This window comes from Vanessa cardui, chromosome 13 (assembly GCF_905220365.1).
Source record: "Vanessa cardui chromosome 13, ilVanCard2.1, whole genome shotgun sequence".
NCBI classification, from domain to species: Eukaryota; Metazoa; Arthropoda; class Insecta; order Lepidoptera; family Nymphalidae; genus Vanessa; species Vanessa cardui.
Genome location: NC_061135.1, coordinates 12,367,225 through 12,392,910, shown reverse-complemented (window position 1 = coordinate 12,392,910; position 25,686 = coordinate 12,367,225). Strand labels below are relative to the sequence as shown.

Sequence of the window (25,686 nt, the reverse complement as noted above, 5' to 3'; positions counted from 1 at the left end):
TCCATATTATACATTTTATTAAGTGCGCTTTTGTGTTGCGTCTTTGATGATTGTCAGTTGACACAACGATTGTTGCTTATCGATAAAATAGTGTGTTAGAGCAACCAAAGTAAACTTTTACTCCAAGTATCGAAATCGTACTTTAACGACTTTATATAATATACATTTTTACATAACAGTTATAACTTAGAAACTACCCGTATTTGTATACTCCATACATTGGTCAAAGTCTTTTGTCAATGAAATAAAACAATTAAAAAATAAATAAACAAAATATTTAAATGTTCTAACTGACAACAAAACCTACGTGTGAACCCGGCCTAAGTAATACTTTTTTTTTCTCATCTAATACTCGCCAGATTTTATCTACAGTACGAATTAATATTTATGAGTGACTGGCCATACCAGAAACGTTGAGTTTAATATATGACGTTGCTTATGACGTCACTTTATCGATATACAGGAATTGTCCGCGAACATGTAGCGTCGGGTAATGTGTCATAGTCAATGTTTCCGACATTTTTGTATTGTATTTAGTTGATACGACATGTAATTGTACGGGTAACAGTATTGCTGAGTTTTTGTCGGTTCTCCTCAGTCATCAGAATTTCCGTAACGGTGGTGGCTTTATATTGAATTTTTAACAGACATTTTTAACTTTGCCGTTTAGTAAATTCAAATAGTTTGTAAAAAAATACATTGGTAGAAAAAGCATATTATTCAATACAAGATTTTATAGATGATAAAAAGCGTGGAGCTAATACCTGTTGACTTACACGCAGGATATATTAATTTCAATAATTGTATTTAACTAACACGACTTTGTATTTTTAAATGTTAAATAAGAGTAACTACTGGGTTTCTTGCCGGTTCTTCTCGATAGAATCTACTTTCCGAACCGGTGGTAGCTTCACTTAATTGTAAAATGACGATTCAAAAGTGCTTGTAAAAGCTGAATTTAATAAAGTTTATTTTGATTTGATTACGTTAACTGATGGTTCAAAATATCTTGAGGATGTCTATCATGTGTCTAATTGCAACGAAATTCTACCACATATGTTACCACTAACCCGCATTGGAGCAGCTTGTTGGAATATGCTCAAACCTTCTCCTCAAAGGGATAGGAAGCCATAGCTAAGCTAAAGGAAATTTACAGGGTGTTCATGCTGTTTCAATAGTTGTTAGTACTTGGCCTTATGAGGCAGTGATACACTATTGGAAGACGGTTGATACTGATAAAACCTAAAACACAATTATTTTTTCTTAACTCGACTTGGGCTTCAATTTTATATCTAGCCGTTAGATAATGAGGTAGTTAAAAATACTTATACTTGTTCTATTCGTACTATACTCCTCAGAGTAATGGTGCAATAACTTTTCTAAAACAAATAGTACCCCATATTGTCCCCGCTAGTGACAGCAGGGCTGGTTTTACTCTTGGAGCATATGGAAATGGCAATTCAAGAGTGAACCGCTAGTAGCATTCCTCGACCATTCAAAGCATTCGTTATTTATAAAGCAACTATTTTTACCGTTGTTCTGTATAAAATCTTATTTAAATTCTCAGTGTAAATTATTCTTAATATGCCTTTTTTTCATTCTACAAAAATATAAAAGTTTATCAACGTAGTTTATTTTGTTGCTTTTCAATATGTATATATTCTGTAATGTGTGTAAATTATAAATACATTTCGTAAGGAAAAGTGATACATATAACATCGACACAGAGGACCAACATAAACGAATTACTCCTGTACTGAAACTGCTTCTAGTACGTCAGTGACTCTTTGTGGCGATTATATACGATTATTTACAACACCGAGAAAGTGTTCAAGAAGCCAAATTAAAAATATATATAATAATACGACTACCTCCGTGGTCGAGTGGTGTGTACACCGATTTTCGTGGGTACGCCGCTCCGAGGTCCCGGATTCGATTCCCGGCCGAGTCAATGTAGATTATCATTAGTTTTCTATGTTGTCTTGGGTCTGGGTGTTTGTGGTTGTGTACCGTCGTTACTTCTGATTTCCATAACACAAGTGCTTTAGCTACCTACTTACATTGGGATCAAAGTAATGTATGTGATGTTGTCTCATATACATATATATTGTAAAGGAAAGCTTGTACGAAAGGTTATTATAAAATCAGTGAGTTCATAGTTTATATCACACTTTGGGAATGAAACCATTGCCTCCTAGCTATATCTTTGCTATATTGATTAGTGTACTTTTCGTCGAATGTTGCCACTTGTCATGGCAGTGTATTTTTTTTTTTTTAGAAAGGAATACCTATCCAAGAAAAAGATTGATTGACTTGGAGTGGAGGCTCTGATAAAATCAACAGTTAGTTCAAATAGGAGATACTTCAACTCGAAAATATTGAGAACTAGAATAGAAAAGAGACCTTACTCTTTCTTTGAAGTTAGTTTAAAGTACGAGTAAAGTACAGCAAACGTGACACTAGAGTATTTTGAAACATGCATCGATTAGTTCTTTATAATACCCATTATTTGTTTCCTGTTAAACCATTTTAAACTCTAACTTAAGGTAATAAAAGTTGAATTGGCGTATATTCGGTTACGTATCAGATTATACAATTATACAAGTGACGTTCTGCGACTTGTTATGTAATGAACTAAGCTGTCAGGTCGCAAAGGTTTCCTTGTTACATGCTCCGCTAGATGATACATATACAATTTGAGATTATTAGAAACTATTTTAGTATAAACAATGAAATCTCAGTTTAATTCCAAATTTAAATTTTCAAAAGTCAAACTGACAGCTATTAAAATATGTTCTTTTAGTGTTTTTGTTTTTAATAAAATGTTGCCAGAACAGAAAATCGTAGATGTTTTTTTATTTAACATATAAAAATGTATATACAACAAAGTTCCGAGGACTACTTAACGTTTTCCATTTCTGAAGTCATGATATTTACGTGTCGATACGAAATGTATGTAATGATAGAATTAAAGTAGGCTTTATATGAGGCCCAGTGCATATCACAATGCATTGATGTAACTTGGCATTTTATATGTCGAACTTACGTATCGCTTGATACTCTTATTTCCTGTTTCACAGTGACAAAGTCCTAAAATGTGTCCATAAAGTAATTGAATAAACCTTTCTCTTATTTTGGTCACTTACCTGCTCTCTTAACACATTTCTTTATCCTAATGTTGTGAGAAATCGTTTCTTCATATTACACTTAGAGTGTCAAGTTTTAAGATCAATTCAGTGAAACGTTTTTCTGTGTAACGTTTCTGACGTAACATGGAGAAAAGTGTTTCAATGATATATTGGTATACTAGGTTCTTTTTAATAGCAATATTAAAATGTTATACTTAAGTCATTGACCTCTGGCAGTGGAGCAAGCGTTTGCGTTCAAACCATAACCTACAATTAATTGCGAAAACGATTTTTATTACCAATACCTCTGAACAGTGAATATCGCAACAGTGGCATTTGTTAAGCGTTACTAAAATATATGTAGATATATCGCCGTTTGACTAATCACCGTGAAAGAGAAAGAGAGTAGGTGTTTTTTTTTCCGAATGATATATAGAAGTCAGTCCGGGTAAAGTTTTGGAAGGTTATTAACTTATCCGGGTTTTCCTTCACCCGTGATCACCGGGTTAATTGTTTTGACTTGTAACGTCAAGGACTCAAAGGAATGGTGGTGATTTAAAGTTTAAGGTATTACAATTTCCACTTTGATGATTTTCGCCACGAGATGGCGCCACACGTCCACTTCGATATCGTTCGACTGATCGCATAGACCATTAGTTTGTAAGTATTATTTATATATTCTACATGTAGAATGAAATTAAATTAACTTTATACCTGTATTCATAAAATTAATAAGAAATTGCTAGCCTCTATACTCTTCTCATTTTGTCAAAGTATAAGTAGGTGGACGAAAAAATAGGCTACCTGATGGTCAGTGGTCACCACTGCCAATACACAATGGTACAGTAAGAAATTGTAACCAAACCTTATGTCACTAGCCAATAACCTTGGGACTAAGGTGTTATTCTGTTTGTTATTGTAGTTGAGGTGAACCTTCAAACTGAATATCATACTAATTATTGCTGCTTGGTGGTAGAATATCTGGTGGTTGGGTGGTACCTACGGAGATGCACATGAAAAGCTAGATGACATATGGTAAATTAATTAACAGGGTCAATAAATGTATTGTACCATTTCTGTTATACTTCTTGTTCTGAGTTACATATTATAAATGCCTATTAATTTGAATACAATAAATTATTAAACTTTTATCGTTCAAATTAGAATAATTAACATGAGTAATGCTTAGCTAATATACATATATAAGTTACAAATTCACACATATTATAATAAATGAATATAATTACCATTTCGATATGTAAAACATTATTAATTACTATTTATAAAGGAACGTCTGGAGTTCTTTGGATTGGATATATATATTTTGTTGATATATCTATATCTATACATATAGTATACATGGTACATATACTTAAATAACATTTTTACAATTTTTGTTTGTCTGTTTGTTCTGACTAATCTCTAGAACGGCGAGGTGAGTTTTGACGGGACTCCACTGGCAGATAGCTGATGTTATAAGGAGTAACATAGGTTAAAACAATAACATTTTTCTTAAATTCTAACGCGCACGAACCTAGTAGCGCATTATGGTGCCTTAAAGAATTCGAAAAGAAATTTCTTAAATTAATCATAACCATTTTTAATTAATATCGCGCCATCTATTATTCTTTGATGGAACAATCTCGATTTTTTTTATTGGTGGTCAGGCTTTGTGCAAGTCCTTCTCGTTAGATTACCTACCCAGCACATTCTACCGCCTGCCCGCACTGTTGCGTTTCTATTTGAAACAAGCCAGTATGATAGTGTGTGTGTGAATGGTTAATTATGAACATGCCATGCCAGTTCCAACAATGTGTGTCGCTGATGTGAATCCTTCAAGTCTCATCAGTTAACGGAAAAAATATCGATCATTCGACGGAAGTATAAAAAATAAAGCTGAATTAGCAAGTAGATTTATAGCTTGTTTAAAATATAACCAGTATGTACTGACCACTGAAGTTCAATGAACCCCCAATGTAATCTAGACCAGTTTTAATCGTAGGATTATAATTGAATCATAATACATATTAAACCGTATTAAAGGTCGTTGACCCATTTGTGCTGTTCATGTGCTATCAAATAATCTTGCGTAATATATGTAAAGTATGTTTTTTTGTACTTTTTTATTGCTTAGCATTTGTTATTTTTAATGACCAAAGTTTCAGTACCTAACTTAAGATTTTGCAATAGTGTTAATTTGGTAAGTGATATTTATGAATGTTATTTTATTTATCTAGTATTATTCGATTAAAGTGTAAAAAAAACACTAACTTATACATAACTTATATTCTCATTACTCACTTTTATTCCGGAGAAGTAAGCTAGGCTATATAAAATTTTAGGCTATAATGATATAGCCGCTTCATTATACTATGTCTTCTTATAATGATCTACCTCTTCATGACGACAAGAAAATGTTTTGGTCCAACACAGGTCATCGTCATGGCTTCGGTTCCCTAAGTTATATAGGTATATGATACTGACCTCTAATTAAACTTACCCACTCTTAAGGAAGTTGGTGGAATATAGCCAATCGTGTGCCAGATATCTCACCTGTCTTACTGCATACTTGGCTAATTCTGTTGGGAATTGCCGCATAGCAGAAATTCAATCAATACTCTCAAAATGTTATCGAATCGATCGAACTGTGATTCTAAAAAAATGTAAGATGAATGGTGTTAACTTCCACAATGTATTCTAAACGCATAATTTTTGTAGACAATTTAAATCTCTAACTTTTGCATTAAAATCTTAAGGATGTAATAGTAATTGTGCGGTCGCAACGTTTTGAAGCAAACTTCAACTTCTCGCCAAGTTTTATTAGGGTTGCAAGACTGTCGTCGAAGTCATTTATATGTCTCGATAGACTTGACAAAAATCAAAACTAATTTAAACATGTACGTGCGTAGTATGACGTTCGGCATGTGTCAAGCGTAACTGTCACGCACATCAAGATAGTAAATTTAGTTCGTTTGTTTTAGTTCTTTTGTGGCGCGGTAGTTTAGATTTATCTAAATAATGTAACTAATTTACATGCATTCATTAATTGCCTGTTAGTTTCTCGCTGCTGGGCTAAGGTCTCACTTTGAGGAGCAGGGTTTAAATGCGGGTTGGAGGATACATATGTAGTAGAATTTCGTTTCCTCACAATGTTTAGCTTCACCGTCCAGCATGAGATGAAATATAAACACAAATTAAGCCAAGAATATTCAGTGGTGCTTGGCTGGGTTTGAACTAGCAATCGTCGGTTAAGATGCACGCGTTCTGTGTCATCTCGGCTCTTGTATTAAAAAGATATACCTATTATTATTAATAAACTCTTAGTAGTGTACTATAGCTGAATAATTAGCAAATCGCATGTATTACGTAAATCTGAGATTTGTTTTCTTCAACCTTCCATTGGAATAGGCTTTAGTGACATCACGGCTTTTATTTTATTGTAACATTCAATTTATGATTGGTTAATTATAAAACATTTAATGAAATTAAAACATTAACATGTAAAACAAAAACTATATGAAAAAAATATATCTTTAAACTATAAATACCTTCAAAGAAATATAAATGAATTTTAATTTATAGTAAGTGGTCGCTCACAATTTAGGTAGTCATCGCCTCGTTCATAATATTTGCAATTACATTACATTTCATAATATCGATAACGATTTTATAACGTGACAACCCTAATTCGAGCAATTAGATAGAGTAGTTCCGTGCGACCTATTTACATTTTGTGGGCTAAGATTCGCTTTCTTCTGATCTAGAAACGTGTAACGAAACGAAGTACTCGCAACATTGTAATAAGCTCTATTGTGATCGTTAATTTGGGATACTTATGCTTATTTTTAAACATATTTCGTCGATGATCGTAAGTTATCCATCGATTAACATTAGTGATGTCAACTACATCACTAGTGCGCCACCAACCTTGGAAACTGAGATTGGTCCCCTGAGTCCGTAGTTACTGGCTAACTCATCTAAATAAGTGCTCAACAATATAAAGTATTGCTCCTTCGCGGTAGAATTTATTAAGTGGGTACAACCACAGATGTGCATGGCGTTTGGCCATGCTGTTACCGTCAAGGTATACGATACGATGATACCTCGGTCTTAACACGGATACTAGACAATCCTACTAATAAATTAAAAAAAAATGTTAGTGTGAAATGTATATTCGAAGCATGTTAGGCTTTATTCAATTAAAAATATTCAGTAAATTGTAATCTTAATATAATGCAAACCATATATCATACAATAATATATTTATAAATGACATAAATAATATCGTCTTAATTAAAAAAGAACAGCAAAGTTCTGATAAATTTATTTAATAAATTACGTTTGTTTTCGAATTATGTATTAATATTCGTTTGCGCTCGTTTTGACGTAAATGACAAAATAAAACGAGTCGATTATAATACAATGTAATTCGCACGCGTATCGTTACGATTTTTTATGATCTTCAGAGTACTTTATTACGTTGTACGTAATTTATGTCACGCAAAATTGTCTTTAGAAGAAATCGTGTTATGTGTACAACAGTAAATAAATAATAAACAAAATTACGAATACGATTCGAACTCGAAAGGCAAATTTAAAGTGATTTGTTTTTGAGAGCTATTTTCCTATCCATACGTAGAGCAACGTATAGGGTCTCGTTCCCAATCGAATTTGAATCTAAATTCGCATGCTAGATTCGACTGTTTGCGTTTATAAGTGATTTTTATTGATAAAAAATATTTTATGCATATAAAATTAAAACTGATTTCGAATTACTTTTATAAATAAAATTCAACATGTTATCATATGTATTTGTATACAAATCTGCATTAACTCTGAATATATTACGCAAGTCATTTATGTCTAGTCCGTCGTTTGCTATTAAATGCAATTTCTAACGATCAATAGTAATTAGCTTTATTTGCATAGAAGATTTGCAAGCGGAAAGCCCACGTGCCGATTTTCCATTGTCTTCGGTACATTCATTACTTTCGCGCGTTAGTCATCTTGGTTATTCCGGTCTGTAGTCGCTGGCGTAAATTGTATTGACTCCAATTTTAAAGTATTTTTCTTAATCTACCGATATCCCAATGTTCTATACTAATTAAGTATTCAACTTATCATGAAATATCATGTTGATTATATTGGGATTTGACGCCATTTGGAATGCCATATAAAGTAAGGTTTGTTAAGAAGATTGGTTTTATGAATTCAGACTGACTTAAAGTCAACTAACTGAGCTGGAACGTTTCAATCGTCTAAAAACGTTCCAGCATCTCCCTCCTCGTCCCGTGTCGAGTGTGTGTGTCGTCACGTGCTTTGAAAGGGTAGAAATCCCATCCTAAGTGATTTGATCGTAAACCAACTCTTTACAAAGATTTTCCACAGTTGTATTTCGAAAATCAAACCTAATCATCGGGCCCGTATATAGTGGAGCAAATAGGTCTTCCGTTTTTTTTGTATTTATAAAATGTTGTTAACGTAATAAAATCCATTAAACAAATTAACCTTTTGAAAATACCAATTGCTTCGGTGAAGTGTGTTCGTAATTATATAATTACGCTCGCATATCGAAATGTTGCAACCGAATGCAGAGGTTTATCGAACTGCAGCGTGAACATACAGTTGGCACATCATTGTTACATGTCTAATGTTTTAGCAACATTTATAAAAGCGAGAGTCGAATTACGTAGTAACATTACGTTGCTATCACAAAACGAATACCAATGCATCGGCCATCGGCCATCGTTGTATCGTATTGTCGCAATCGAGAAGCGAACGAGAATCGCGAAAGTTGACCGCCAAACTGGGCCACTGGGTAAGGCGAATTTGGTCCAAACTTGGTTCCAATTACCTAGTTTAGAATCGTACATGTCTCATCGACTTTCGAAATGTTCTAAGATGAATACCGGTTACGTTGCGGATGGACACTAAGAACAACGTTTTGTACGATTAAATCGGACATAATTACGATTTTGTTTCATATGATAATTTGACAGTCATAGAAGCGATTTCTTTGTTGTTAAAAGTTAATATTAAAATGTACAAAGACCTTAGCCCAAAGGTAACTTTCCTTTGGGCTAATTATTTAGATTCGTTTTAAAGAGTCCAAGAATCAGATCAGCTAGACACTATCAAATTGCAATTCTAATTACTATAAAAAGTATGTATGTCTTTTTTATTTTATTGGTATGGTAAATAACAATAACAAAAAATATTTTATATGGGGGTATATATTTTTGATACTTTAAAATATGAATATATAATTGGTAGGCAATACTCTGATTCCATCGATCTGATTTTTATCTTATTTTGATGCAATTATATTACATTGTTGACATAATTCGTTGATAAGGCTCTTCGTCCATCGTAATAAATACGTCACATTCTCAAATATTATACCGCAAAATAGCAATGTTTGTATTGCTGTGTGTCAGTCACATAACTTTCTGTTTCCCAAGGTGACCTTCAGGTCATTTGCCAGTCTGACTACCTATTTCTAAATGAAAAAGTAACGAAAGCAATCTAATTGTTTGGAACGCAATTAACTCGTATTAGGTATCGATTAGTATCAATTATCGCGATTTTTTTTTCATGCAGGCAATCTTGACTCTCGGTTTTGTTTTGACAGGCATTAATAATACTTTTCACTTCGTGTTGCTAATAATCTGCTGTCATATGTCTATTAGGTGTCACACGCGCAAATAATAATTAGTCGAGACTCGAGATGCCCTGATGGATAGAATAATTCATACTGATTAATGTTTTAGTACGGTTTCCCAAATGAAGTATGGGTTCGAATTAAGATAAGCTGTGCTGTATTTTTTTTCATGTTTAATTTGCATTGTTAATATATATCAACGTTGTAGGAAATTTTGTAAGGAAACCTGCATCCATCCCCGTCTTAGGCACAACAAGCTAAAGGGCGCAGGCAGTGGTTTGGCGATCTACCTTCTGTTCCAAAAATATTTCAATGGTCCAAGACCAACCCTTAACCATAATCTATGAGGCGTCACCCAATAAGCAGTGACCGAGATTTTTTGCATTCCTTGCACCTTGGGTTAATGTGGGCTAAATTTAGTTACACGTTTATCCACTAATCTGCGATGGAGCAGCGTGTTGGAATATTACTCTACTTTTATTTGTTATAATAATTCTATTGAAACATAATTTAAACAGTATCGGCATTAATGAAAACTTGTTTATTGTGGGTTTAGCTCGATTTCTCTTTCTGACTCCATTAATTTTCCGTTAGAAAGAAGAAGACAACAAATGTTTAACTTCACTTGGTGGTAGTAGCCCTACCATTCGATTTGTGTAAGCCCGTCTGTGCAAGTACGACCCACATAACAGATATTGTATCACCAAACAGCAGTACTCAGTATCGTTGCGTTCCTACTTGAAGGGTGAACGAGCCAGTGTAACTACAGGCACAAGGGACATAACACCTTAGTTTCCAAGGTTTTTGGTGTCATTGACACCATTATCTGTACATTTGTCTCTAAGTGGCAGATACTTACCATCAGGTGGCCCAATTTCTCCCCCGTCTACCTGATAAGAAAAAAAGATTCTCTAAAAGACATTCACAATATAAGTAAACTCGTTTATTATTATTTTAATGAAACAAAACGCTTACCAGTTTATAAACTGCATGTCAACGTTATCCTGCTTTAGTTTAGAGAAAGCTGGTGTTCAACTAGTTTCGAAACATGATGATAGTCGACTCTAAGACACCACTGTAAGAGTACCTATCCGTATTTATAACAACTTTCAAATAATATCAATGTATTATTTTATAAGTTATGGTACAGGAAATTAAACGGCTTCGAACGTTTCACGGAATAGATTTCCCTTCGACAACGAAAACGCCTATACTTTTTAAATAGCTATATAACACAGATATATTTATTTACATTTAATTTATTGAAAGGTATGTTACTTATTTGTAACTTGTTTCGTTGATGTAATGTAAATAGAACCCATGAAGCGCAACAACTTTGCGTAATAATATTGTGTACTAAAATCTTTCACAAAACGCGTACATCCTCTGGTATAAGTTTTTCATACATTAGCTTAGTACTTTTCTCAGTAAGACGTTACAAAAAAAAATCTTTTTTTTTTTAGCATAGATTAATTAATCTATATCAACCACTGTTGATGGTAAAGAGTATCTATAGTTATTTTATCATAGACAATAGTCGGATTTACGTCGAAGTTGAAATGGCACTTTGTTAATATATAGGTTTAAAATTATATAGCAATAGCCTAGGCTAAATCACACATGTTTGTGACGCATGGACGTTGTACGGAATTATTAAATTTATTCACTTGGTGGTAGGGCTTTGTGCAAGCCCGTCTGGGTAGGTACCACCCACTCATCAGTTATTCTACCGCCAAATAACAGTACTCAGTATTGTTGTGTTCCGGTTTGAAGGGTGAGTGAGCCAGTTTAACTACAGGCACAAGGGACATAACATCTTAGTTCCCAAGGTTGGTGACACATAGGCGATGTAAGGAACAGTTAATATTTCTTACAGCGTCCTTGTCTATGGTTGATGGTGACCACTTACCATCGGGTGGCCCATATGCTCGTCCGCCAACCTATACTATAAAAAAAAATTAAAATTTCATACGGCGCCAATGTCTATGGATGCTTACCATCGGGAGATCCATTTTTCTTACCGCCTATATTCATAAAAGAAACTTTTTGTAGTTACTATGGCCAGTCAATCTTAACAAGTCCATTGAATAATCTGTTTAGAGCAAGACAGGTAAAAGAAAGAGAAGATAAACATAAATATACTTTATTCATAAGTCATATACAAAGTATAATAGTTATAAATTACGGAATATTTGCCATGTTTTTTATTTTTGTTCGGTGGAGCTCGATATTTCGACAACATCTACGGATGTTTTGTTCACGAAAACAGTCTCATTCGTAATTTATAACTATAATAACAAAAATAACCATATTAATTTAAAATCTTTTAATCTATAATACAATGATAGAAGAATAAAAAGCTCATCAATATGATAATTAGAATCGCAGAAATGTAATATAAGTCAATTTAGTAATACTACGTATATTTAGTAAAATCAATGGCCCTGGAAAAAAATTTTGGCCTTTGAAAATTACCATTTAACCTTAGTATTTTATTAAAATTATAAAGCCACTGACTTTATTATAAGTTTGTTCACACAACAACATTATGCGCCTAAATAAAATGATGTACTTGTTGAAACTTACCGGTAAAAACATTCTTAAAAGGAATACTGCCGTGGTATATCTATAATGTCGTTATCTACCTAAACTCTATCATGAGGTATGAGCAAAAAATATATACCTATTATCGATACGTTACATATCGATGATAAGACCATAAAATTAATTCCAAAACTACTTCAGATATCAAATATCGCGTATATATGTCGATAGGGAACTTTATTCTTATAAATATGCCATCAAAAGTGACAACAACAACAACAGCCTGTAAATTCCCACTGCTGGGCTAAAAGCCTCCTCTCCCTTTGATGAGAAGGTTTGGAACATATTCCACCACGCTGTTCCAATGCGGGTTGGTGGAATACAGATGTGGCAGAATTTCTATGAAATTTGTCACATGCAGGTTTCCTCACGATGTTTTCCTTCACCGCTGAGCACGAGATGAATTTTAAGGCAAATTAAGCACGTGAATCAGCGGTGCTTGCCTGGGTTTGAACCCGCAATCATCGGTTAAGATGCACGCGTTCTAACCACTGGGCCATCTCGACATCAAAAGTGAATCGGTGATATATTAGTTAATAGCATTTTATTTATATCACGGCAAAGTAGGCTGCTGTTGCCAAAAACTTTCCTTGTAGCTTAAACATATTTTCATCTCTAGAAATTACATTTTCACATCTTCACCACGACCCCTCGCCCCGCCGAATACAATCTCCGAGTAAAGCCAAGGGTTCACATATGTATGCTGTCGCGATAGTACACACGGCGATCCCAAATGAATGGCATAAGTTGCAGTAATAATTAACTTATGTAACGAACTACGTGGCAGGTTTGAATAGTTAGTGTTTAAGAAATGTAACTTTCCTTTTAATAGTAGATATTTCATAACAAAACACTCTTATTATCCGGTATAGAATTAAGCTTGCAGTAAATCTGGACTATGTATTATATAATAACTCTTCAGTGAATGTATAAAATATACAACAATCCTTATATAATCATAAAATTGGCAGGGCTGTTTGTCTACTGGCTATAAGGTCAGATCCAGAGGTTTGGTTTCAACATGTGCAGCCTGAAAATTTCCCACTGCTGGGCTAACACCTCCTCTCCCTTTGAGAAGAGTTTCTGGATTAACATGTGGCTGAATTTCTTTGTAGTTTGGTTTCTTCGCGATTATTTTCTCTACCGCCGATTACGGAATGAATTATAAACACAAACTAAGCACATGAAAATTCAGTTTTGCTTGCATGGATTCGAACCCGCAATCATCGGATAATTTAAACGCGGTCTAACCACTGGGCCATCTCGTTTCCAAGATTGAATTCTCGGTTATGGCCAGTAGTTTTATTAAGGTTTTTCCATTGATTTCTTCTCATCATCAATCAGTAATTTCTCAGAAACTGTTCCTGTACTTGAACTCTCTCTTACTCTAGTAAGATTGGATTTGCCGTCCAGCGGGTGATTAGGGAGGTTACATATATATTTCTAAAATATATATGTGTATGGAGAAATACCTACTAACATACCATATGTTGTCATGCTTCGTCAAAGTTGACATTTTCTATTTCGTCAAAAACCTTAATATAACGTACCTCAATATAACGAATTCTTTGATTTAACAAATTCTTCATAATCCCCTTGTATTGTCAATAAGAGTCAATGTAAAATATGCCTTTACATTGCGAACAACCTCTTTATAACGAATTTTCAAATATCAAGAAAAAGTATAAATACCTCTAATTAATGAATATTGTCAATCTAAAACCTTTATATAAACTTCCCAACAAGATATGTACCTACTTTTACGGATTTTACTGCATTTAATTTTACTTATTTTAATGATTATTATTAATAATTTCAATTATATTAATGATTTGGTTTGATATATATTTTGTATTCGAATGAAATACTTTGAATCAGTCCACAATAGTGAGTATTGGTTTAAAGCAAACTATTATTTGTGATTCTCGAAATATACGTTCCGCCGTTTTGGAAATAAATATGAGTGCCATCCATCATCGAGGGCAGTCTTATGTAATATAAGAATTTCAATCAAAAATTCCATTTTAAGCATTGGCCTCCACGCAAATCATTTGATTTTCAAAGGTCAAGAAGTGATAAACTAGATTTAATAGGCAACATGATTTAAATAAAACAAGGATAATTAAAAGAGGCCAAACAAATTCGTTTAACCTCAAAACTGTATATATTACAGCTTTAATTGGTAGTTATGTTCTGTTCCCTTATTAAATATATTATTGTATATCTAGCGTACCTATACTTTAGTTTAAATAATCTAGATAATAATATAGTATTTGTGTCTTAAACGCTTCGTGACTGATTTTCGCTCGCACGCATGCGCGTGATGGAATTTCATTTCGATGGCCGTCGATCACTATCGCGTTAAACGTAAAACGATATGAAACAATATTGTTTTAACTCGAATGGAATATCGATCGAGAAAATTGTATGAATTCGTGTCATTATCACGATTAATAAATTATATTTGTGTCATTTTTCATAAAATAAATCTATTAAGATTTTATGTGATTATCATTTGAAGTAGTCATTAAGTAATATTTTAAAATTGGAATTTTTTTTTTTTCGGTGTGTGTGCTCTTTGCCCCTAATGGCCTCGGCTGCGTCATCTGGCGGTAGGGCAGGCCACCAATGGTGTAGCAATGGCGCCAATTCTACTATCATATTCTTAGCCTAAGGTTTTCGTTGCCGCTCGGCCATTTTCCTGTTCCATTGACACAACGATCTAGTTGCGGTTCTGTGAAAGTTTTATTGATTTCATGTTATGTCATAACCGATAAAAATACTTTTTCCTCAACTATGTTAAGTTCAGTTTTATTTTTGTGAACAATAGTTCAAGTTCGATTAGAATACAATCGGGAACGTGTCACAACGGTTATGAACGTTATATGTTAGTAGAATTGTCCCCCGGTCTTTGTTATCGGTCCTTGGAAATCGTACTGACGACCCCACGATTATACAAATTTTATTTCTAAATTCTTTTACTTGGCACGAAGTTTTCTTCGAGTGCGCCCCAAACTCGTACCTGGCTACAAATGAGCCATCGTATACACTCAGAATACGCACATGACAATTCAGCAAAAAGAGAACATTTCCATCCAGCATAATTCATTCATTCATTCGAGCACGGCCTTAATCATTATATATTATATATATATACATGACCCCCGTGAGAGCATCTTAATACCTAACCTCTATAACCTGCAAAAATAAGCAGAATTAAGTATTAATCATAATTTTCATGTTGTTGTTGATGAAATTAATATTTACATAGGCACTTTGATATATCCGCGTATGTAACGTCTAAAAATGTTTATTTGACATTTGGCCTTCCAAAAATGAATCGATTAGTCATAACACCTCGTCGTATTAAAAAATAAATAAAGATTTTATTCGTCGTACAAATATTACTACGTCATGGAAATTCCATAAAGATGCATGTGTAACATTTTACGAAGAACTCGTGCGAATCGCGTATCCTAAATCAAAAAGTAAACATTAAAAGGTGTACAAAAACACTATTTTTCTCGTTTTTTTACAATTTTTTCAAATTTTATTTTACTTCAATATTGTTGTAAAAGTAAGGCGTCCATTTTGCGATGATTTATTTAAAAAAGGAACAATCATTTTTTTGTTTATGTCTAACTATAATGATAATGCTACGATTCTAAACAATGGAATCGCATTTATAAATCGCACAGACACAATATTATCATAATCGATATTCTCGTAATACTCACAAAGGCGGAACAAATTATTTCTTCCGATGAATATTAAACCTCAGCTAGCTGGTCAAAAGTTGCTACACGCTCAACTGCAGTTGGAAAGGCAAAAGTTTAATTACGTAATTCATCTTGTGTAACCGCAGTGAAAGATCTCCCCACTTGCAGTGGTGCAGTCGATCTGACCGCGGCAAGTCGTGCGCGCGCGCCGGTATCGCTTAAAGCCTGCGTTTCGTTATTAAACACGATAGTTGCGAAATTGTGTTGTGTGGCGTCCCGTATAGCTTATGTGTTATTATATTAATCAGGTTCATTTTCAATTAATTATTTAGAATTAAATCTTTGAAATAGTTGTTATAAAATTGAGTATTTATCTAAATGACGCTGTTTGTTTATGCTTTATCAACACCCTTTATCACAAATAGTTTTCAATTTATTATTGTTTACAATCGAAATGAAAATATAGTGTTTTGTGTAACAAAGTGTAATCAGAGCTTCGAACAGACGTTTACTGGCATTTTAATTCTATATTTAGTTGTAGAAAAATATTTCTGTAACTAGAACCAGTAATTTAATGCGTAAGAGTGAGAGGTGTAGGTTAAACCGGCTCGTATCGATCATAACAAAACGAAGAGTTAAACAATGACCTATCAGAATGTTATACGGAAATAAACAGTTTGTTTGATCTATTGTTGTTGGAATCAAATCTTTTGTTGTTAGGTATTACTTAATGTATTCAAATCGAGGTCAAATAAAGATATACTAATAATGTATCTGATTTTAAGTACGAGATAATATTTCTTTTGATTTCAGTGGCATTTTGCTTCTAAATTTAAATTACCAATTTAATGTTTTTTTTTTTTTTAATATTTGCTTTGTTAGTGAGCTGTGTTTGAAAGTCGTAAAAATACTTATGTTTATATCAGTACTATACTTTATCTATTCACTGTATTAGTACTTAGTGATTCTTGTGGTTTCTTTCGCGTGTGACCTTCATGTGTGGTCGAACACAGAGAATAATATAATGAAATTATAAATGATACATTGAATAAACAATAAGGTGCTTGTGGTTTTGGGTGTAAACGGTCTGGGTGACACTCAGAGTCGTCATTATAAATAAATAAATAAATAAATATGAGACAACATCACATACATTACTCTGATCCCAATGTACAATAAGTAGCTGAAGCACTTGTGTTATGGAAATCAGAAGTAACGACGGTACCACAAACACCCAGACCCAAGACAACATAGAAAACTAAGGGTAATCTACATCGACTCGGCTGGGTATCGAACCCGGGACCTCAGAGTGGCGTACCACGGAAGTCGTCATTAATTCTACTATGTAGAGTAACTGCTGAATTCACTGTCGGTTTTTCTAACTAGAATGTACATTCGTGCACCAGTAAGGTCTTCATGTTAAATAAAATTTAGTCTCACAAAGTTGCAGGTACAAGAAACTACATATGAGACGGGACCGCCTACCACCAGGTCGGACCATGTCAAACTTCATATTTAAAGTATATCATTGATAAAACGTGATTACAGTACTGAATGCTAAAATTTTAAAAAATTATAAATTGTATTTCATTTTTTGTATCTTTGAATCAATAATTTGAATCGATAGCCGAACTTACCTAAATTTTAAGATCTTAGAAATTCATGAATATTTTAAATTATTCTTAATTTTAATTGCCCTCGAAACAAACGGAAATAACTGGTAATATTGACACGGATTTCTTATATAACAATGTTATGTATAAGATGACATTCATAAGCGTTGATATAACCGGTAATTTGTATATATTATATATAGGCATTGAAGCCCGTCATATGTTGGCTCTTTAATTTGTTTTTTGTAAACAATTTTATGTCTTCAGGCTGTGTCAACGACTATGTATATTTCAATGACATAACGGATAAAAATAAACCAACCTCAGCTTTATATATTATATATGCTTTATAACGGATTACAAACGATTTTGATTATTTTAATACGTAATTAAAAGACGACTTCTGTGGTCGAGTAGGGTGAATGCCGGTTTTCATGGGTACGCCATTCCGATGTTCCGGGTTCGATTCCCTGCCGTGTCGATGCAGAAAATGTTCATTAGTTTTCTATGTTGTCTTTAGTCTGGGTGTAAGTGGTACCTTCGTTACTTTGGGTTTTTCATAACACAAGTACTTTAGCTACTTACTTTGGGATCAGAGTAATGTATGTGATGTTGTCCAATATTTATTTATACAATAGTCGTAAATAGAGTGTATCTTACATCCAGTTTATTTCCACGCAATCGGTATAATGATACCGAATAAAAAAGTAGGATCGAATTAAGTACAAATAATTGAGGATACTTTTTGTAAGGATAATATAAACACACCTATACTTATAAAACTAAAATAAATGAAAACACTATAATTTATCTCTTAAGATCGGCGAGATTGTGAGGACCTGTGCATTGTTTACAAACATTTTTCAACCGATTCAATGTGAATGGTCATGCTCAACGAGGATCATCCAACTTTGAAGATATTTTTGTACAAATACAGATAAAATCTCTGAGTAAGAGGATTCTTACTTTTGTAGTTCGATGACACGAGGAATAGGCACATAGAAGGTTTGCGATGAATAGGGGTGGGGCAGCTTCTTTCTTTGGCTCTGGATTCAAATTCTATGATCTAGAATACCTAGAAAATGACTAGTCACTACACTAACGTGGCCGTTATTTATTCCAAGTATCGATTGTATAATCAAATACTTAGAGATTGTCGTCAATAATTATTTAATAAGATACGAATCCAAAAAGGAAATTGACATAAACCATCATTCACTTTTAAAGGAAAGGATATTTGTTTCAGACACCCTAATGGTATAGATACTGCCCAACGTAATACCCACTACACTTGTGTTCCGTTTGAGGCATAAAGAACTATGTCTAATGAACCCAATCTTGGCAACGTATTCTCGTTAAAAGGGATAGTCGTTGGACGATGTTGACTACTTATGGGATAGCTCGGCTCAGTAGACAGTCTGTCTATAAATTAATAAAAAAATAAATGTTACCTCTAGGTCACGAAGGGCGCACAACGACTTTGAATCCGTATGTACGGTAGCTTGTTTAAGATAAATATTAAAAGTAAACTTGTATTTCGTGTCTTCGTAACATTGAAGTGAAAAATAAATATGACGTTCTGCTTTTAAGTAAATACATTTTTATTATATCGTATGTTCGTTTTTATTGAATTATTATTTACGTAAAATAGCGATGATCGTACGTATTATGGTTATTAATTTGTTTTTGTACGTAAATATAAGACGACTAGTAATTAATGTTCTCAGTTTTTTACAGCTTATTCTCTTCTTTTTTTTTGGTATTTAACTTATTTTTCACAGATTTAGAAACCGTATCCTTGCTCAATTATTAATAAAAAAAATAACAAATATTGTACATTACAATCAAAGGTTTGAAGCAGAAACCGTGTACAGCAAAAACATAACTGACCAGTTGGTAAATATTGTGCAGGAAATTATTAGTGAAAATATGTTTTGTCTGCTTCTTTCGAATGTTAAATCGAAAATGTTAGAAAGAGAGAAATAATTCTTTAATTTAACAAAGGTTATAAATTGATTGAGTTTGCTCAGTCTTTGTGCAAAACGTCTGGGAATATAGTACCCACTCTATATATGCCCTAGCGCCAACTAGCAATATTTAGTATTATTGTGTCGTGGTATGAAGGGTGAGCGACCCAGAGTAACTACATCCACAGAGGACATGATGTCTCCATGTCCAACGTTGGTGGCGCATTGGTTATGAAGGAATTGGTTAGAATTATATACAGGGCCAATGTCTATAGGTAATGGTAACCTGTTGACTTCCAGGCAGGATAAATTACATACATATATAATTGTATTTAACTAATATGATTGTATTTTTTAAATGTTAGAAAAAGAGTAACTACTGAGTTTCTTGCCGCCGGTTCTTCTCGGTAGAATCGACTTTCCGAACCGGTGGTAGCTTCACTTAATTGTGAAATGATGATTCAAAAGTGCTTGTAAAAGCCCACTTGAATGAAGTATACTTTGATTTGATTTGATCAAAGAGCTTAATATAAAAAAAAAAAAACGAAAATTAAATTAGATTTAATTGTTTATACCGTTTTTCCGTATTTATTTTAGTGTTTCTATTTAACCCAGGCAATTAAGATATTATCTTAATTTTAATTGTATATATATACCTAATATATTTTTATTGTATCTCAGCAACGACAGACGAAATTAACGCGGCATTGATATGGTCTCAGTTAAAATGAAGCCTTACAAAGGCAGACTTTGTGAATCGTAAATACAAATACTTGAAACGAATGAACTTAAATTAAAAGTATATCTACGCGATTATTTTTTTCGTAGTGACGTTTCTTTGACCAAAAAAAAGAAAATATGATTATATGTATGTACACTAGCCAGTATTGTCTTCTCGAATAGAATACAACCGCATTTCAATTTTCATAAATATATAGGAATGTTAATCATTTATATTTCAAAGTATTATATTTATCATTAAATAAATAACGAAAAAAGTATATAAAGACGAATGTTGATATTGAAGATTGGTTGATATGACATAAACAGGAAAATGTTTGCCGTGTTTTGCTAACATAATGTGTTCTATAAACGTAGTAAGTGTTTGAACAACACAATTCGTCCACAGAAACAAAAATTATAAATTGAAAACGATTTATTGGATACGCCAAGCATTAGTTGATAAAATATTTACAGTAAGTTTTATGGTTTCTCAGTGCAACTGACTCGACATTCAAAGTTCGAATAACTAATTAGTGTAAAGTGTATGTTGGTGAAATGTGATGTGACAATGTCAGCGGGTGTGTGGGATCTGATTGACTTGGTGCCCGTGAGGTGCCAGTGGATCGAAAGACTGCGTCACTGCGGGAAGACTCTCCTGAGGAGACAAAGACGGCTGATACGAAGACTTAAAAAGGTAACCCTCGTAATACGTTAAGATAGTATGTGTATCCAAATGCCATTCGGTGAATATGGATACTTTCATTCTATGAAAATAAAAACAATCTAGAAGTGTCAAAAAATGATATTGACAATAATAAGTGTGGTATCTAAAGTAGGTGTACACGAATCGAAAAGGCGTATCTTAAAGTATAAATTAAAATTAAAAAAAAAAACATATATTAAGTTTTTTTTTTTAAATTGAGAAGTTTGATGTGAAGAATTACGTGATTTTATACTTGCAGACATAATTTTTTTCTATTTATAATAGTAGTTAATGCACTTCAAAACGCTCTTGTAATCTTGAATTTTATGCGGTAATGCTATTTAAGTTTATTATTTACATAAGTCATGCAAATTTTATCATTCCATAAAATAAGATTATAATTAAAGTTGTTGATTTCGGGATGTTTACCATGTTTTCAAGCAAATTTCGATATTTACGACAAATCAATAAATTTAATAATAAAAATAACCATGTTAATTTAAAATCTTATAAGATGATAATATTATATTACGTTCGAAACATTTACTTTAATCATTTACAATAAAAACCAAAGGTTTATAATATCAATGTAATTTTATTTTTACTTTTTACAGTTTTTATTATAAAAGATCTTATTTCCTGAACAAAAATTTTACGCATTTACGCAGTAGGATGTTTCAAAAATGTCACCGTTTTACATTTAGAGGCCGTTCGACTACGTCACTGGTTGGTTCATTGACACCATTTGCTCTTAACGCCAATCGTATGTTTCACGATCTATTGCAATCTTCGAAATTAACGCCGGTCATACACGCAACTAAAAAATACAAGCAAACAGAATTAGTACACTAAAAATGTAGGTACAATGTTACAATTGTTTTATTATTTTTGTTGCTATTACTAATTTCAAAAACAGTAGGGGATTTCCATTTCAAAAGTTTTACAATATAGCAAAATTATAAAAGAGTATTTTTTTTATAATTTATGTCATTAATACACGAATAGACATTAATAGTAAGTAATATTAAATTAAGTCTAACTATTATCCGTTGGTTACCTTATTATTAAAAATTAAAAATCTTGATCAATATGTTTTTAAATTTCATACACGATTTTATGTTAACGCCACATTTTTATTTCTGTCATAATCGTAAATTATATTTTCATTATATATTAAGTTACTCAAAGGAGGATTAATACAAAATTATATTTAATCATTGCCTGTCACTGAATAAGGTTCTACCTTCCATTGTAAATTTAAAAAAAAACGAAAAATATTTTTTTTATGGAAAAAAGTTACTTGTCAAGTAAAAAAGTTTATTCGAATTATATATATTTTTTTACTCTGTTGCACATCATCATTGAACCTGTTACAACAGTTGGCACAGTTACGAAATTTATACATTGCGTTTGTTAAACATGCCCAACGTTTGCCCTACATGACAATACCCATTGTGAAACAATTCCCGAGGACTCATTGTCTTAAACATTTTATTGTCCATAATTCTGGAGTTTTGGATTAGTGTCGCCGGAACGTTGACAGGAGCAACAAAGAAGTGTTACGTGTTACTAAATATTGTGATCATTTTAGGTAGTATCTGTGTTTTTTTTTTAAATTGTTCTACCACGCAACGATTGTTAATTTTAAATATAGAACATCGTTTTTTTTATTATGTATTCGTAAAATGTATTCCCTTTTTTAATTGATATCTATTATTAATCTAATTTATTGTACAATGTCCTTTGTTTGTATTTAACAACTTTAATATTAATATTTTATATCGTCGTGCTTGATTATGAGATGGTTTTAATATTTAATTATAAAATTTATTATTTTTGAATCTAAAGTTGGTGTGTTCTCAGATCTGAGTCAAATTAGGTTGTAAATATTTACAAACGGCACTGTATAGGGATTCGTACATCCAATAGAAGAAGTTTATTCATTATTAGTACTCTACTTTTTGATTGGAGGAAAAATATTACAAAGGTATTTGTATGGTATACAAACCTTTGTTATTGGATAACATGATTGGCACGAACATGTATTATAAATAAATAATTTTGATGTGACGTGAGTTAAATTTTATCATTTCAAAAATAAGTTTTTAGTAAATCAAGTTGAAAAACTTGAACATCGCAATTTCTCAGAAATACAACTAAAATGTTAATATACCGCCTGTAATATAATTTAAAGGAAACCTAAATAAAAATCCTAATTCTGTACGGAATCCTATTAACTCAAGTTCGATTCGTAATTGAACGATTTTTAATTATATATAAACAAGACATTATGATAAATGACTCGAGTACTTTCGATCATTGGAATATTTCAAACAACGAGGCTAATGGTTTATCATAGATAGTTACATGCGTCAAACAATGCCGTTAGCTGTTTCGTTCGGTGAGTAATTAGCCGTTTGTTTCCGTTATGACAGTGACCTGGAAAACGATTTTCATACGTCTTTCGACTTCGGAAACGCGATTGTTTCGTTTTTCTAATTATTCTATTGTTAGTCGACTCGTTGAATTAACTACGTGTTCTTGAACTTGGCGTGTATTAATTAATCGACCTTCAGATGGAGACCCCCGTGATCTCCGATACATTTCGAAAAACATATAACTTGTGCGAATAGAAAAATTTAAATTGTTAATTTGACCTAAAAACGTTTTGGAAACAAGTTTTGGTACTACATGCTAGTAGACGGCGCGTAACAGTTACATACATACATATTATGTCATACATTTCGGCGTATTAAGTAAAAAATTTGGTCGTACAGAGTTCAGACGGATCGCGCACGCCGCTGACGTCTCTGGTTTGTGGATCCGAGTAGAACACGAAATTCATACTGTTTAATATATGAGAAGTATTTTATACGAATATTTGAATATTAAAGATATGAATTGTTTATTAAAAATATTCGTATCAATTGAAGGACTAAGTTTTTCCAGCCAAAACTGTTGAGTAGGCACGTGTATGCATTCAAATCGAAACTAGTTATAATTTGTACTCGTCTGTTCACCAAAAAAAAACGTATGTCACAAAAAAAAACAATAATTTATTTGCGAAAACGGTGATACAGGTTGTCTGCGATAAATCTTTTTTGAATTCCGGTTGTCGAGTTTTTAGAATCGAAATATTTTTAAGAATTAATATGTGCGACACAGAGTTCTCAGCGAAACGAGCCGATGAATAAGCCTCTGTGACCGTTGTTTTGATTGTATTGCTTTAGAAAATTCGTAATCTGATTCCTGGAGAAAGAAGATCTTATTGATCTTCATTAGTTGGGAGGTTTTAACATTTTATTTTGTAGTAATAGTCTCCTGAGAAGAGACACATTTCATATGTGACATATTTCATAGAAATTCTGCCACATGTGTATTCCACCAACCCGCATTGGAACAGCGTGGTGGAATATGTTGCAAACCTTCTCCTCAAAGGGAGAGAAGGCCTTTAGCCCAGCAGTGGGAATGTACAGGCTGTTGTTGTTGTAGTCTCATCATCCTACCTGGTTTGATTACATGACAACATTCGAATTTTTTTACACTGGTGCCTTCTGAATGTTTTTTTTTTTACTTTAATTTTTTAACCGATTATGTAAAATGAAGAGGTTCTAATTAATTAATGAGTTAATTATGCTGATTGTAATCCACTTCGAGAAGGAGGTCATCAATCCGGATTGTTTCTTGATAGCGTCACTGATTCTAAATTCATTTTAATGATAATATATATTTTTTTATTTTATTTAATATTTTATTAAAGTCATAACATATACTGTTACGTCGGTATATAATTAGTATGAATAAAATGTGTTATGAACTTAAAATGTTATGTAAATCTTTTGGCTTAGTTATATAGAATTCAATATCTTTTATTTGGTGAAAGTATTCAATCGTCGGCGTAAAAGTAATATCGTTGTAAGTCACTCTGTTTTTACTAAGGGGCATGTCCAAGTTCATTCGGATTTAAAAGAACACGGTATGGTTTAGTTTGCTCCTACCCTATAGTATATATATGGATATATTCATGGATATAATAATATACCCTATAGTCTAAGAGTTGACTCTTTGTTAATAAGTTAGTAATATGTTTTACGCGGGATGATTATTATTATATGTCTTTATATTATGAATATACACAGAAGATAGACCCAACGTCTGGCAATTCTTAGACGCTTATGAAAAGAAAATAGGTTTTTAAAAATAGTACTTATTATGACAAAACAGAAATTATATTAAAATTGTATAGTGGGAGTATGAAGACTTTAATATAATTATTCAAGTTATAGAATTTTCTACTTACATTTTTTTTTAATTTTTGAGGCATGAATGAAGTAAAATTATAATGAATTAAATATATGTTTTTTTACGAGCAAAAATTACTTCTACGAAAGTATGATAATGAGATTAATGACTAATATTCTTAAAAAACGTAACTCATTTTTTGTCATGCCATAGAGATATTATTATAATGTTGTCTTAAATTTTCGCGATTATTACACATTTAAATAAAACTAATTATAACGGATGAATCGCGTATATTAATTATTTTTAAACATCCCGACGTTTCG

General features: G+C 32.5%; 1 protein-coding gene across 3 annotated transcripts in view; it reads left to right on the top strand.

Moving 5' to 3' along the window:
• The window catches only part of LOC124534837 (protein fem-1 homolog CG6966), a 97,481-nt gene that overhangs the window by 47,869 nt on the left and 23,926 nt on the right, over positions 1-25,686 (top strand). The window contains exons 1-2 of one of the 3 annotated variants that reach the window (XM_047110864.1): positions 16,283-16,420; positions 20,910-21,109. The exons of the other annotated variants lie outside the window; for them this stretch is intronic. Of the exons in view, the coding sequence (XP_046966820.1) occupies positions 20,960-21,109 (150 nt within the window). The 5' untranslated portion in view covers positions 16,283-16,420; positions 20,910-20,959. Of the gene's footprint in view, positions 1-16,282; positions 16,421-20,909; positions 21,110-25,686 lie in introns of those variants that run through there. 3 annotated transcript variants of the gene reach the window in all.